At 39.1% G+C, this 17351-nt stretch overlaps 1 protein-coding gene across 3 annotated transcripts in view; it reads right to left on the minus strand.

Annotated features, from left to right (window-relative positions):
- Frmpd4 (FERM and PDZ domain containing 4) overlaps nt 1-17351 on the minus strand; it is a 623066-nt gene that overhangs the window by 378359 nt on the left and 227356 nt on the right. The window contains exon 2 of one of the 3 annotated variants that reach the window (XM_006973177.4): nt 9758-9854. The exons of the other annotated variants lie outside the window; for them this stretch is intronic. Within the exon in view, the coding sequence (XP_006973239.1) occupies nt 9758-9774 (17 nt within the window). The 5' untranslated portion in view covers nt 9775-9854. The remainder of the gene's footprint in view (nt 1-9757; nt 9855-17351) is intronic. 3 annotated transcript variants of the gene reach the window in all.

Here is a 17351-nt window from a genome sequence, read left to right on the forward strand (position 1 = left end):
ATTATATTTTGTCCTACCTCCTCTTTCATAATGGAATCATACAATAACATGGGTGTGCATTGTTTTTGCTGGCAGTGGTTTGGTGTGGTATTTTATTTGTCTCTTTGTTTGGTTTTGGTCTTTGGTTTTGTTTTGTTTTATTTTTGGTGTGTATGTGTGTGTCTGTGTGTGTGTGTGTGTCCGTGTGTGTGTGTCCGTGTGTGTGTGTCCGTGTGTGTGTGTGTGTGTGTGTGTGTGTGTCCGGGTGTGTGTGTGTGTGTCCGTGTGTCCGTGTGTCCGTGTCCGTGTGTGTGTGTGTGTGTGTGTGTGTGTGTGTGTGTGTTTGGCACATACTCTACTTGAGCCACTCACGGAAAGGACACCTGCAAGCAGAGATTGGTTCTTGGTGTTTTCTCTTTCTAGGAGGACAGAAACACCTATTTCCTGGTAAATCCCAGTACTTAGGAGGTAGAGGCAGAAGGATGGAACCATCACAAACATACATAAATAAATATGGCTGCTCTTCAAGGATACTTACTGGGCCTTTTATAACGGCTTACACTTATAGAGGGCTCTTGCCGAGAGTCCCCTCAGTTTGGACCACCTTTCATTGAGTGTAGCCATCCCTGTCATAATGAGCAATTTGGAGTTGAATTTACTTTCATAGCTTGCTCCCTTGGCTGCACTAAGTTTCTGGGATTATTTCCCCCTTTGTTTTATACTGTCTGCTATCTTCCATTATCCTATGAGAGGCAATGGGAGGGGTGGTCGCAACATTGTAACTCTACCCAATAGCTCCTTTCTGCTTCCCTGTCATTATTGTTTTCATTGCTGCTGCTGCTGCTGCTGCTTCAGTGAAGACCAATGAATCCTCATTGAAGATATACTTTTTTATTGTTTTTTTTTTCCAGAAGACTTTCCTTTAGCATTTGATTTGCAGAAAGGGGATCTGTGGTAGTATTTTGTCTTCTTACTCCGGGAAGTGACAAGAAATCATCCCTCTTCCCCTTACTCTACCTTGGCACATAATTGAATTCCCAGAGATCTCCAATTTCTTAATTATCTCCTAGCACAAGAAAGAAAATCGATCACACAAACCATCTTCCTTCTCTATTTCCTTCTCATCCTAAAAAGAAGATACATAATGGCTGTGTCTTGCCTATTTTCCTTACCATCTGGTCAAAGTACACTCATAGGTTGACTTGAAAGGATGGAGAGTCTGCAGCCTCTAAAGAGGGCATCAGCTGATGGCAATGAAAAGTTCCAAGTGAAATCTAAAAACTTCCTTTCCAACTGTGCTTCCCTGTGGAAAGAAGGTACTCCCTATACAATGCAGAGAGTTATGAATGTTTTTAGATGGTGATAAATTACTTCTAGAGCTGGAGAGATGCTCAGTGGAGAAAAACACTTGCTGCACAAGCATGGGAACCTGATTTCAGATCTCAACAGTTCCACACTCACACAAAAAAACCTGGGCTGGCCACATGTACAGCAAGCAATAATTCCAGTGCTGGAGAGGACAGTCAGAGACAGGAAAATCTCTGGGGCTTGCTGAACACCAGCTGAGATCCAGGCTCTGTTAGAGACCTCAAAGATGTTGTAATAGAGCAGAATGTCCAATATTCTCCACTGGCCTCTCTGCATGTATATGCAGGTGCGTGCCTAGACCACACAGATATAAATCATATTTACAGACACACAAATGAATCCACTTATGTTGTGAAGGCAAATGAATTTCATTACATGAAACTTACCCTAAATATTTTGAGTGCTTCCTCTAAGTAATTGTTTGCAATATTGATGTCCTTCAGTAAGAAAAAAAGTAGCCCAGTGTTTATTACATACATATTCTTCTTATAAATTGAAATATTGCTAAAATGAAAATTAATAGTGTTTATTTAAATTAGTTCATGATTAGGTTTGAGAAAATTTGCAGAAACAATCAAGTATCTGTCTGTATATTATAATATGAAAAGGCATTTAAATAAATTAGAAATCAAAAATTAAGACAAGGCATGTTTCACAGTAATACTACAAAAGAAATACTTCCATTTTGATAAGATATTTAATTTCTAACAACTTAGTACATTGGCAATACAATTAAGCTGTAAAATAAAATTCACTATTCTGAAACTAATGTTTATTTGATGCTGTATTCATGCATTTAGTCTCTTAATTTTGTTTGGCGTTATAAAGCACAGTTTACCACTGAAGTTAAGAGCAACTGTGAAATATTTAGGAAGAGTCAGAAATTATTTTCACTATTACCTGGAAGTTATTAAATATTACTTCTAAAAATATTTATTTATAATTTCACATGGTAACAAAATAAACGTGGAACAAAATGTTGTATCTATTTCATATGGTGCATTTTAAAATTCTTCATTTTAAGCCGGGCGGTGGTGGCGCACGCCTTTAATCCCAGCACTCGGGAGGCAGAGCCAGGCGGATCTCTGTGAGTTCAAGGCCAGCCTGGGCTACCAAGTGAGTTCCAGGAAAGGCGCAAAGCTACACAGAGGAACCCTGTCTCGAAAAAACAAAAAACAAAAAACAAAAAAAAAAAAAAAATTCTTCATTTTAAAGGTTGATAAATAGTATAGAGATTCTTTTACCAAATGACCATGGATCATACACTTAAAATATTAAAGATCTGTTTTCAGGAATGCAGGCTCTGTAGCTTTCTTGGTCAAAGTGCCTGTCTAGTAAAGACATATTTTCAAGAGAGAAGGAATATAATTTTAAATGGATATCACATTTTTTTCTGCATTCTTATTTCCAAAACCAGAGGGAGCAGGTTTTCCTCAATAGAATTATAGAATTAAACCAAATATGCACAACCAGCCTGAATCACCATATTATCATAGCTATCCTCGATTAATTACCTGAAAAGTAAATGACACACTTTCATGGCAATAAAAAATATTACTTATGTTAATGACTTATCTCATAATATTGGATAAAACATCCCACATACTGTCATATCCTCTTGGTAAATGTCAATTCTACTATTATGAATTAATGACAAAGTCTCTAAGATTCTTTTCTAGAAGAAGGGGATATTATGTTTTTCACAGAAATAATGAATGCAACTATTTTAATCCCTAATATTTTAATTATTTGAACAAAAATTCTCTAAACAAGGGGGGGTGGAATACCATGAAACTGGTTCACTTTCTTGACAAACAAAGAAGCAAATCAAGACAATTGAAGAATAAAAAAATACACATGCCAATTTTGTCAGAATTAGGTGGCAGGCTATGGAACATTTGTAAGGCATTCTAAGCTTGTAGAAGAGATGAAGTATGAATAAAGGAATACATGGTATATTGGTTTGAATGAGAATGGCCCCCATAGGTTCATTTGTTTGAACACTTGGTTCCCAGTTAGTGGAACTGTTTGGAAGGGATTAGGAGGCATGGTCTTGTTGGAGGAAATGTGTCACTGCAGGTGGGCTTTGAGGTTTCAAAAGCCCACAGCATTCCCAGTCTCTCTGCTTGTGGATTAGAATATAAACTCTTAGCTGCTGTTGCAGCAGCAGCATGCCCACCTTCTTGCTGTCATCTCCCCACCATGATGATCATGGACCAGTGCTAGGGAACTGTAAGTAAATCTCCAGTTAAATGCTTCCTTTTGTAAGTTGCCTTGTTCATGGTGTCTCAGCACAGCAATAGAACAGTAACAAAGGAATATATGTAATATTATTAATCAGTCACACAGCAGTTATCTATAGTGGAGGTAAATCTGCAAATTTTATTGACATGGCAATCTAATCAAAGAAATTAGGGATATACCCTTGCAAGCTTCCAGCAGGAATGTATGCTCAGTGCAAGATGAGCCTGAATTTAGGCCAAGGATTGTGTCTCTACTTTTTCCTAACTTCCTTCACTTACATTCTCACAAAGTAATCCAGTTTATTTTGTTGCTTGTAAAACTTTATTACCTAAAAAAAAAGAGTTACTACTTATTCTCTGGTCAATCATAATGATATTTCACTCATGATAACTTTCATTCACCATCACTGTCCTCATTCTAAGAGCATAGCAAATATCTGTTTACTGGTTTGTTTTTCTACAGTTGGCTTCAAAATTTATAATGGTGGGAGTTACTCATACATTTTCAAGAGTTCAGATTTTTAAATTTTTTAAAGGGAAATATATTCCAAAGGCAAATTATACTCAAAGCTTAAGAAAAGTAGTAAAGTTATTTCTTTTTCCTTAATAATTTTGTGTTCATAAAGCAGCTTATTAAAGTATTTGGGAGAGTTCATTTTTGTTTTCTAGTATAAGGAACTGAATGGAGGGTTCTGTGCTTACTAGGCAAGCTTTCTACCAGTGAAGTGTATATTCAGCCTTTAGCTAATAGTTTTTATAAATTCAGAGAGAAAGTTACATGACAACTCTTTGTCAAATTTCTAAGCCTTAAACATAGCATAGATTGCTATAGTCTGAAAGGCTAGAGAGAGTGACAGTGTTTTATAAATGGGAATAGATTTAGTGTTCAATAAAGTATACAATTAGCATGGTAGAACTAAATTGGCTGAATAAGTGAGGGATTTGCTGTCAATTTTCCAAGTATCTGACTACACCACAAACCATATATCTGTGTCACAAAATGTAGACTTAGTCCCTAGGGAGCTGGCAAAGGCTAACAAAACTCAGTTACATGGAGAATCCTGTAGCTTTCCTAATTGTTCAAGATTTACCAACATTAGCTTTGATAATGAGCACAGAGAAGCCTACTGCTACCATCACCTGAGTCTAATTTATTGGGAAACGTACTGGTCCTTCCTACAACTGATGACAAAGAAGTAGGGGGGAAAAGGGAAAGCTTTCTCAAACCACTATAAGGTAGAATAGAAAGGCAAGCATGAAGGCATTCATAAGCAGACCACTGGAATGTGTCCACCTCTCCTACTCACATACTATTGGGGACCACCTCCTTGCATAAACTCTATCCACCCACTCACAAATGAGTCCACCTTCCATCTTCCATTGGCTCACTAGCTATCCACTAGGAAGACATCCGACATCTTTGCTATTTATTTTTGCCAGGCTTAACTCTTCACATGAAGTATCAAGAACATCTTTTTAAAGGAATTTCAATTACTATTCCCCTATCTTGTGTGAGCTGGGGAAGTAGTCGGTCAGAGAAGAACTTCTGATGTAGAATTACTTAACCTCTCCACTACACTCCACCTGAATAGGTAGATGACTAGTCAGACACATTCAGCATTTTGGAATCTACTAAAGACAGAAATGTGTGTGTGTGTGTGTGTGTGTGTGTGTGTGTGTGTGTGTGTGTATACATATATGTATGTATGTATATATACATATATGTATAAATATATGGTTGTGTTTACTGTAAATAAATATATTTGTTTAAAAGCCAGAAGGAGACTCCATAGGAAGTCAGCTCCCCCATTCTACAAAGGTCAGTAAATTCACACAAAATCAGAAAAAGATAAATGCATGCTCTTTTGCCAAGAAACCGCTGTATGTGATTTATTGAAAGAAGTTCAGTTCTATTTTAATAATTAGCATTAGGAAATCAATAACTTGGTGACAAGGACAAAGTATAAAGTGTCCTCCTCCTCCACTTCCTAATGAGGATGGATAATAAGGAACAGTGTTTGGTTTTGACAAGGCTCACATGTTGGGATGTGAGAGAGAAGGCAGAGAAGATGAAAATGAAGTATCAAATGATAAACTAATGCACTCCAGGGTATATGGCTGAGCAAGAAGAAGGACAGGGTAGAAGAAAGGGAGAGAGAAAAGGGGACAGTGAAAAGAGGAGAAGGAGAAGAGAGGAGAGGAGAGGAGAGGAGAAGCAAGGAGAATTTTCAACATTTATTGGAATGAATGGGAATTGGTGATAGTGTATTTAATGAGAATCTGTGAAAATTTTGACAATAGGACATGACATACATACACCCCTCCTGCCAAACACACACACACCACACATATCCATAGGTCTTCAAGGCCTTCAACAAGGACCTACATTGTTTTGCAAGGCTTCTTGGGATTGCATTTGTGATTTCTTTAATGACATCCCCTGCTGAGGTGAGCCTTCAGGTAAAAGTAAACAGCCTAGCAGACAAGATGATGTGTGCAAAGAGATTTCACAGCAATAAAAATATAAATAAATAAATAAGTAAATAAATAAATAAGGTACAAATGCAAACCATTTCTTTTTTTCCTTTGTCTCTCTGTCACTCTTTCTCCCTCTACTCTGTGTGTGTGTGTGTGTGTGTGTGTGTGTGTGTGTGTGTGTGTGTGTGTGTGTGTCTTTGTGTGTGTAGATGCACATGTGTGGGAATTCTTTTCTTTATTTTATAATTAATTTAATTTTACATATCAGCCACGGATTACCCTGTCCTCCCTCCTACCACCCCCAGCCTTCTCCCCCAATTCACCCCCATTCCCACCTCCTTCAAGGCAAGGTCTCCCCTGGGGATTCAACTCGGCCTAGTAGATTCAGTTGAAGCAGGTCCAGTCCCCTCCTCCCTACACCAAGGCTAAGCAAAATGTCTCAGCATAGGCCCAAGGTTCCAGAAAGCCAGCTCATGCACTAAGGACAGGTCCTGGTCCCAATGACAGGGGCCCTCCTAAATAGTTCAAGCTAATCAACTGTCTCACTTATCCTGAAGGTCTGATCCAGTTCCATGGGGGCTCCTATTTTGGGCAGTTGCTCTTAACATCAGTGCTGTACTTTGCTTTAGAATTCCAAGTAAAATTAAGTGACTAAATGCATGAATAAAATGGGAAATAATAGCACTGTAATTTTTCTGGAAACATACAATGTTCCTTTAAAGTGAAAATGACTTAGGGACATGGGGAATGCAGGGAAACCTGCTTTTAGGCTTTGCATATGAACATAACTAAGAATGAGCCTACCATTGAGAATTTGACACTAAAGTCATTTGATCCAAAGGAAAAATAAATGTAGAAAACCAATAAATAGGCATCATTAGGGCTCACCACTGTGACCTGTGATGAGGTAACCATGTGCAGGTAAAAGATGCTGATGTGTTTTTAACTCCTATAGAAGGTCAGTGACAACTTCACAGATCACAAAATGTATTAAGTATGAAACAATGGACCTAAAAACTGCAATAAGCTCCTGGCAGTCTCATTATCAATGCTGAACACTTTCTGGGAGCAGGCAGATGGTTTTATTGTTGTTTCTTTGATCAGCCTTCTCTCTTTGCTTCTCTTTCCCTCTGGACATCCAACCAACCTCCTCTCCAACTTAGCAACAGATCCCACTCATACTCCTGGGCATTTATAACCTTGACCTCTTTCCTGAGCACCAGACCCAGATTTCCCACAGGCTTGCTGGGTCCAGACAGATGGAAGCCTGTTGACACCTCCTCGTCAGCAGGGCCCCAAATGAATCTTTTTGGCAGAGTCTGCAGCATTCCCTCAAGCTCTTGTGAATGAGGAAATGAAAACACATGGGTTAATTCTCTAGTCTAAGGTCACTGCACAACCATTAATACACAAAGTCAGAATTCGAACCCTGAGTTCCCACTTCCAAACCTCATACCTGTTTCATCGATCTGTCTCTCCTCAAGCTTACTCATTGTCTCTGATGCCATCTTTCCATAGCTGTTGGCTATTTCTAACACAGACAGGGAAGGTGATCTAAACTGCCTGTTATTCCTAAGACACTCATCTTTTCTTCCTAATGTTGCTATTCATGGTTCCCTAGCTCACTTAGAATGGAAATACCACTGCACTACCAATAAATAGCAAGTAAAACAATAGGTTCTGGACCCAGACTTCCTTGATCCAAATCTCAACTCTGATTTCTATTAGCTGTGTGGTCTAGGAAAGTTTGTATTTGGTTTTCCAGTCTATAATATAATGCAATTGGTTATAATGATACATAGCTTCACTATAAGGAAATGAGTTAATATGTGTAAAGGGGTATACCATTCCTATTATGTGAAAACTAGTTTGCTCTGTTTTGGCTTTGTGTCCCTCTACAACCTGACCCTTACCTTCCTATTAACCATAATTCTTCAAATACAGAGACCCCTACCAGATTGACCTGGTACAGCTCTATGAGTAATTTCTTTCTGTCCTCGTGCCTCAGATATTTTCCCAAATATTTCCTCAGCTTCGTAGAACTTTGCCAGTCTCTATTTCTGGTGTGTAGCAGATAAAGTTGCCATCCACAACCAGATCCCATTTAAAAACCTCATATCTTAGACTGGCCTCAAACTAGTTATGCAGCTCAGGATGGCTTTAAACTTCAGATCTTTCTACCTCCACCATTCCAGGGCTAGGATTATAGATATATACTAGAGTGCCTGGTTTTTGTGGTGCTGGGTATCAAACCCCAGGGCTTCATGCATGTTGGACAAGCACTATACCAATTGAAATACATGCCCAGCCCTTTGACTTCCTAGTCAACTAGCATCCATTGATGACCCTATCAAGGGCACTGTTATAGGTTATGATGCCTGAACTTGAATTTTCTGCTCTTTCCAGTCAAGTTGGAGCCCATTTAACCTGCCTATACCTAAATTCCTGGTATGCATATAAACTTATAGGGACTGTGGTAGCCTGCACAGGGCCTACATAGGTCTGCACCAGACGGGATTTTAGAGCTGAAAGGAGAAGTGGACACATGCCTGCATCCCTAACCCAGAAGCTACCTCCCAATGATAAGCACTTGCAAATGAAATAGTTTTCTTCCAGGGAGTCTCACTGGGGAAACAAACCACTCTTCAGGGTAGACTATACATCCAGTAGTAGATGGCCAATAGAAATTGAACTCAATGACATCTTTGGGAGTTCTTTGTCTCATAATGTTGTCAGGGCACTTTTTTTTTAACGTTTCAGGTCCTTTGTGTATATATTGTGGTTTCTAGTTTTATATTTTTATAGGACTCCTATGCGTGTGAATATATGTCCATGCATCTATATGAGTTTCTGATACTTTTTCTTTGGCTCTTTTTGTCTGGTTGCTTTGTCCTATTCCAATTTGTTTGTTTTTGTTTTACATTATTTTATTTTATTATTGGTTTTTAGATGCCTGTTTGTTTTCTAAAGAGAGACAGAGAAGGTGTGGATCTGGATGGCAGGGAAGGTGGGAGGAACTGGGAGGAGTAGAGGGAGGGGAAACTGTGATCAGTTTGCTGTGTGGAAAAAAAAACTATTTTCAATACAAGAAAAAATAAAATAAATACTCCTGTGTGTGGAAGAGAGAGAGAGAGAGAGAGAGAGAGAGAGAGAGAGAGAGAGAGAGAGAGATGAGATGAGAGAGAATGAGTGTGTGTGTATGTTGTGTTGTGCCTAATCTGTAGTAGATACTATTTAAAAGTAAGTGGTCTGGAACACAGTTCATGAATGCTTGCTTTAGGTAGAAAAACTTCATGCTTTACTATATTGGAAGTTCATTATAAAAGATAAAGATTTGCCAAAATCCAGAGGCAATATCATTTCTTTGGTAACTAATTGCTTTCTGTTTATTTAGTCTTTTTTTTTCTTTATATGGTAAGGACAGAAAGCAATTCTGTGTGGACTTCCAGACTTAGTTCTGTGACATCTTTATTTTTAATTTCAAAACCAATCAAAACACCAGAAAGGGGGCATTATTTAAAAGCTCCTTGAATCAAGGCCTGCTCAGTCCATTGTTGGAAGAAAAGAAAGGACACCGAATAGTGTGTGGAACAGTCCTAAAAGCCACCCAGAGAAAGCAAAAGGAATAAAGAATCAAAAGCTTAAGGGTAAGAGTCAGAGAGAGTTCAAATCTTGGAGCTGTCACTTACCAGCTGTGTGACCTCATGCCACTGAACTGCTCTGTGCCTCAGTTTCCTGAACTGTAAGTAGGGACACTAATGCCTGTCTCATAAAACAGCAGAGTGCCTGTAAAATAACAAATACTTAGTAAATGGCGTATGTTGGTAACAAAGACAGCAACAATAATAATAGCTTGGGAAAACGACTTTGACCTTTTCTTCAGCATCACTCATCAAATTACGTTCTACTTGGATTTGAATAGAATCTGAAACTTGGCCATAGTGGAAAAAAATAAAAGCATTTTAGGACCACTCTTCTTTATGCTTCCCTCCCCTGCATCCCTTCCTTCTGATCAGTGTTTTAGTTCATTTCCTAAACTGATACATTTCTTTGATACTGTTTCACGACTAGACAGTGAAGCAAGATGCTTGGAAAAGGAAGTCTTCAGGAAGAACAGACCTGGCTACAGGACGATGATAGAACTTGAAATATCAGAGCAATATATCTAGCTGTTTCACAGATGCAAACAAAAAGTAACCTGAAAACCAATCTCCCATTACCCATCTAAGCTGAGAGCTAGAGCAGAGGCTCCAGAAGAACTTTACACTGTAGTGGAGTAAACACCATGCACTAGCAGCTGTGTCTGACCTTTCAGGGTTATAGTGCATTGTCATCTACAAAGTGCATATTGAGAACTGAGTGATCAGGTCACAAAGAAAACAATCTGAAGATGTTTTGTGTTTGGGGCAATGGCTCAGTAGGTAAAGTGTTTCTCTGCTGAAGGGTGAGTATCCGAGTTCAAATCCCAGAATGTGCTTAAAGCTGGACATGGTAGCATACATCTGTAATCCCTGAGCCCCTGTGGGGAAAGGAGAGGCACAGACAAAGGAATCCCTGGAATGTTGAAAGCCAGGTCCTTGAATGTTGAAAGCCAGGTTAGGCTGGTATATACAGTGGGAAAATACAAGGGGCCCTCTCTCAAATAAACTAGAAAGTAAAGACTAATAAATTAACCTAATCTGACCATTGGCCTCCGCACATGTGTTGTTGTATGCCAATACCTACTCTCATACAAATGAATGAGTACACACACACACACATTCACACACACACACACACACACACACACACACACACACACACACACACATACACACACACATATAAAGATTTAAAATATGTAATAGTGTTCCACAAGTTTATGATTTTGTATTGGGCTTCATTCATAGCTACCCTGAGGCACATGTAGCCTGCAGACCGTGGCTTGGCTGCACCTGAAAATGAGCTCCAGTGCTTGAGGCAGCACGTTGACAGTCAGAATTGCTGCTCAGCTTGACCGTGATGGCAGTGTTACATGACTTGAAAAGGTAAAGAAACACATACTGGCCAAGAAGGTTTAGAGTCCACTGGATTTCAATGTGAACGTGAACATTAGAAACACTTACATTTGCAAAGAAAGACAACAACAAGCCAAGACAATATTAGCAAAGAAATGTTCTTGAAACTATAAAGTGCAAGCAATTCAGAGAAGAGAGTCTGTGTAGACCTTGTCTTACTAAGGTATAGGGTGGCTGGGAAGATAGTTCAATGAGATAGTACTTGTTGAGTATATGTGAGACCATATCTACTTCAGTTCCCAGTGCTTTGGGGAGGTGGTATTATGAAGATAGGAGACACTGGACAGTGGTTGACTTAATCAGATACAATCTGTCACATATGTATCTCAGCTAAGGCCTGCAGGGTTTCCAGAGACCCTTCAGAACAGAACTGGCTTTCTTTCTCAGCCCCAGTTAGTCTACTATAGCCAAAATATTCACTTTTTCCTCTTTGCCAAACAATTTCCCCCTCAAATGGAAACCAACATTCACTTCTCACAGATGCTTTCCCCCTCCTTTCTCCTAGAAGTCCACTTTTTATCTTTATTCTTCATCAATGTTTACAGACCTTTTGTTGTAACTAAATGTGCATACAAATAACACAGCATGTTTAAAAACTGTTGAGTATTGAAATGTCATAACCTCTATCACTGCAAAAAAACCAAACTTTGTGGGATGTTTGTTTGAAACTAATAACTTGCACAGCACATTCAGCACTGTGTAACCAATAACCCTGTGCTATACACTGCGACATACTTAGCAATCTGGGAACTGAGTCCCTGTGTGCCACAAACAGAAAGCTTGATCAGGGAAGCACATGAAACACTATAAAGCTGCAGTTGGTCAAGAAGAGTAATACCAACAAAAGCTGGAATAAACTCTTGGAACAAATAGAGGGAGGCAGAGACTGGAGGACTGAGGGGTAAGATCCTCCAGCCCGATGGCAGAACCTATCTTGAATGAAGTGAATGCTGTTCCTGAGGATGATATTCAATATTGTTCTCTGGCCTCCAAATGCATATACATGTACTCAGGTAGTCACATACATATGATGACTCAGAACACCACACACACACACACACATACACACACACACACACACACACACACACAGACACAGGCACACATACAGGCACTGAAACACAGAGTCAGGAAATCTTTGTTGTGAAGTTATAAGCTGACACCCATGACATAAATGCAGAAAAGAAATAAAACCATGAAAAACTACTTTAACCAGCTATCATGATTGACTTTCTTTCTTCAAGCCCACAGATGTGCTGCTGACATAATCTGAGTTGAGGTTGTAAGTGACTCTTGCAAAGCACTTGTGTAGTCATTAAGCTCAAAAGTAGATTTGGTCATGACAGTTTCTTTATATTATATGATCTATGTAGTCCAAGAGAGTGTATTTGATTTTCCTTAAACCCATTTCCTAAACAAATTCCCACAAAATGTATGCTTAAAATATTGGCATAACACACTCCTAGAACTTATGCATTCCTCTTAAACCTAGCTGTATTTTTCCTAAGAAGATACATGTGATTTCCCTCTGGGTTCTTGATTGACAACTCCATATTGCTCAATATTTCTGGAGAATGCCAGTGATGATAATTTTCATTTGGTGTTTTTTTTTCCACTTGGAAAGATATTTAGCTAATAGATGAACATTAACAGAAAAGTCTTTTAATGAATAGTTGCCTACAAAAAGATCATCTTAATTTTTGAATTAATTATGAAACAAGAATTGTATACTACATGGATTTAATGATATTATTCATTTATTTGTGTTTTAATTGCTCTGATTGCTTCCTTGTTGGTCAAAGTGTCTGCAGATTTTCAGTATTTCGGTGAATTCTGCACATGCTGACCTTTTACAATCCTGTCATCTCTCTGGTACCCACTTGTCATCCCCTCTGTGATGGTTAATATTGGTAAGCTCTAGAATCACCTAGGAGATAAACCTCTGGATATGCCCATGAGGGATTTTGTACTTTCGGTTAGTTGAAGTAAGAAGACGTCTCCTAAATCGGAGTGACACCATTCCATGGGCTGGGGAACTGGACTGCATCAAAAGGAAAAGAGGAATTAGCATTCATTTCTCTCTGCTTCCTGACTCAGACCAGTTGCCTTATTCCCACATAGCCAGAACTTCCCCACTATCATAGATTGTATTCCCTAACACTATAAGCCATAGTAAATCCTTCATCTTTTAACTTCCTTCCATCTTGGGAGGGTCACAGCAATGAGAAAATTAATGAACACACACACACACACACACACACACACACACACACACACACACACACACACACACACACACACATCCCAACTAGCATTCAGTTAACATTCTAACACTGCTAGCATGCATGCTTCCCATCACTCTAAAGTCCCAGCCTGCTCTTCTTCCATTTTATTCATCTTCTAGGTTCAATCCACTGCTATCCCTACCAAAAACTAAGAACAGTCACAGCTCCAAAATCTCAGAACAGTCATAGCTCCAGTGCTTACCCCTTTGAACTCCCCTTTCTGTCCCTGGAGAAAAAAAAAGCTTGGCTTTGAAGTTGCACATTTTTTCTCTACCAGCTGTGTGACCTTTCAGGCTCAGCATGGGATTAGTTTGTTCATCTAAATCCAAAATGTTGTCAGTTCTCAAAAGTCCATCAGAGTTGGTATAGGGAAAGCGCCTTTGGCCTTTTCTTCTGAGATCAGTCTGCTAGTGCAAAATATTACAGTTCTCTGCACAGTGTCTGTATGCTGACTGATGGGGCTCCTTTTGAGAATCAGCCACATGTCAGGTACCTCTCTGGGCACCAATTCCAGGAAAGATGTATTCTCTTAGCCCTAGTTGGTAAATACTTCCTCCTCCTGGAAGAAGGGCCTGGGACAGCAAAGACAGAACTCAGCTCTCTGAATCCCAAACCTCATTATTCCTTGAGGAGGCCCCAAAGTGGCATAAATCTCCAAGCACAGAATGGGTGAGCATTGGCAAGGCCACTGCTGTTGCTGATATTTGACCAACCACTAGCAGAGACACCAACTGTTAGATACAAAGAATTTTTAGGACTGTAATAACTTTCGGGGTTGGAGAGATGGCTCAGGGGTTAAGAACACTGACTGCTCTTCCAGAGGTCCTGAGTTCAACTCCCAGCAACCACATGGTGGCTCACAACCATCTGTAATGAGAACTGGTGCCCTCTAATGGCCTGCAGGGATACATGCAGGCAGAACACTGTACACATAATAAATAAATCTTAAAAAAATAACTTTCCTACTGACATTTGGCCTCTGAAATGTCTTGTGCACTCCACTAGCCACTGTAGAAGGAGATGAAAGAAGATACAATGTATTATTAGTCTTTGAATTTGAAGATGCCCATGACTCTGACTGAAATTGAGATGGGCTGTGATCCTGATCTCTGCCATATTTTTCCATTTTATAAAGAAAAAAAGTTAGAGAAAATGAAGAGTGTTTCTGAAAACTAGATCATGGGAGAATAAAGTGTTTTTATTTGGAACCCCAACCAAGGAAAGACAACTGTGTCAACATGCACGTTTAAGCAAGTCCATTGGTTCCTCTGAATAGACATATCCAATGGCTTTGTGTCAGTTAGACCTGCAAGGATGGTAACTAAGACAAGAAAATCATGATGGTAAAGCTGACTGTTAAAGACTTGAATGGAACCTGTGATAGTGCAGAACTAGCACTCAGCACAACACAATAGAAAAAGCGAGAGCAAGAGGGGGTGATTGTTCTGAAGCAGCTAGAATCTGCATACTAACCCCCTGGTAGAACAGGATTTTGAATGCTAGCCAAAGCATCTTGGTGGGGGAATAGGATAGACTGGAAACTATGCCCACACAACCCTGATCTCCTCTGATCTCAGAAACTGGGCAAGGTTGGGTATGGCTAGTACTTGAATTAGAGGGCAGATTAGAGATGTAATAGATCAGAGGCTAATGTTCATCATCACTTATGTTGGTGCTGAAATGAAGTTATAGTAGAACATTGCACACCACAAAACCACCTTTGTGTCCAGCAAGATGGCTCAGCAGGTAAAGGCACTTGATGACTAGTCTAATGACCTGAGTTAAATTTCATGGTGGAAAGAGAGAACCAATTTCTAAGACCTACACACACACACACACACACACACACACACACACACACACACACACACACACTCATAAACAAATATAATATTTGTTTAAAAATAGCTTTATAAAAATATGAGGACTTTAAAAAGGCAGCACACCCTAATTGATCTCCAAATCTACAACTAGTGCCTGCTGCACAAAAGCAGAACCAACTCCTTGGATTGGTTGTAAATGAAGCAGGTGTGGAACTTGGTGATTTGCAAAAAGTTCCATGCCTACACATCTTGAATTATACTGGAGATGTTTTGTGTCTCTTTCTCTTTGCAGGCTGTAAGCTCCTTGAGGGCAGGTGCATTCTATATAATCTCACAATATAGCTGGCACATAATAAATGTACAATAAATGTCTCTAACATTGCATATCAAGAATTAGAACTCTTAGTTAATAAGCACAAGAACCAAAACAATTTTTGCAGCTACCTATCTACATATAAGTTTGTTTATTAACCCATTAGTGAGAGTATTGCAGATACCATTTTTATGTGTACAGCAGAGAAAAACTAAAGTTAGAAGATGGAGAAACACATCCCAAGAATACATGCTTGATTTAAAGTACATACTTGGAATATGTTTGTATAGCATCAGGTACTTTCCTTGTACTTAGAACACTACCAACATTAAGGAACACTGCACCATCACCAAAACAGGCCAGTAATGGACAATGATTTCTGGCCCCAAATATATGGCCTAGTCTTCACATTAATTTGAGGAAAACAGGGGGTAGGGGAAAGAAGAGCTGGAGGCAATTCTATTTGCATGCAGATTCAATAACTAGGTTGACATTAGATAGATCATATATTTAAACTATTTTAATGCAGAATTAGTCTCTCCCTGAATAAAAACATGGGACCAAAAATGAGGATACAGCGTACTGTCAAACGTACTTTACACTGAAAGATGGTAATGATGCCACAATAATACTATACAATTTGAAGGTTCTAAGAGAGCATGGTACTTTCCACTATGTCCCCTAAAAGTATATGATTATATTATATATTCTATTATATGTGTATACACACAAGGGATGTTTTTATGGGAGCAGATAACATAAAACCTGGGACTGGTTGTATCTTATGTATCAGGAAAGTCTCTCCATTATCTAATGATCTGAGAAAACATATCTACCAACTCTATATTCTTAAAGATTTATTTATTTTTATTTTATGTGTATGTCAGTGTTTGCATGTAGGTATGTCCACCATGAGTGTTCCTGATGACCACAGAGGCCAGAAAAGGGTGTCAGATTCCCTGGAACTGGAGTAAAGGATGATTGTGAGACACCATACGGGTGCTAGAAACTGAATCAGCATTCTCTGCAAGAACAGCAAGTGCTGTTAACCACTGAGCTATCTCTCCAATACCTGTGTTCATGAAAGTGAGTATCACTATGGTTCCCTGCCAAAATCATTTACATTTATAGATAATCACCATGCCCTAAATTTGTTTCCTCTAGCCAAGTACACATCACAAAGATTTCTCAATCATAATTAAATTTCACCCCAATGAGCTTTGTCTGATTAGCTTCTTAAGTTATACAAAGAAGGATGATGATTGACATCTTTCTTCTGGGAGGTTATATTGACAAGTTTACTGTACCCAAATACAGCAGAGTAAACAGAAGAAATACAGTGCAAGAAGGTTAAGATATATCCTGGATTTAATTCTCAAAACTAGTTATACTTATCCTTGAAGCATTTATTTTTCTGATAATTTGAACAGATGAAAATTCATTTTGTTAGCATGGTTATGTGCACAATGACCTTTTCCCATTTGGCATAGTGGTGCATGCCTTTAATCCCAGTACTCAGGAGGCAGAGGAAAGCAGGATCTATGAAAGTTTGGTCTACATAGTAAGTTCAAGTTTAACCCAAACTACATAGCAAGATCCTATATTTAAGAAAGAAAAAATAAAAGTTATGGAGCTTGGGAGATGGTTCACCAGTTAAGACCACTAGCCATTTTCCCAGAGGACCTGAGTTCACCTCTCAGTACCCATGCCCCAGCTCACAACCATCCGTATCTCCAGTTCCAGAGGATTTGATGCCCTTTATTAGCCTTCCATGCACTAGACATCATACACAGGAGGCACATGCA

The sequence above is a fragment of the Peromyscus maniculatus genome, chromosome X (genome assembly GCF_049852395.1).
Source record: "Peromyscus maniculatus bairdii isolate BWxNUB_F1_BW_parent chromosome X, HU_Pman_BW_mat_3.1, whole genome shotgun sequence".
Taxonomy (NCBI): Eukaryota; Metazoa; Chordata; class Mammalia; order Rodentia; family Cricetidae; genus Peromyscus; species Peromyscus maniculatus.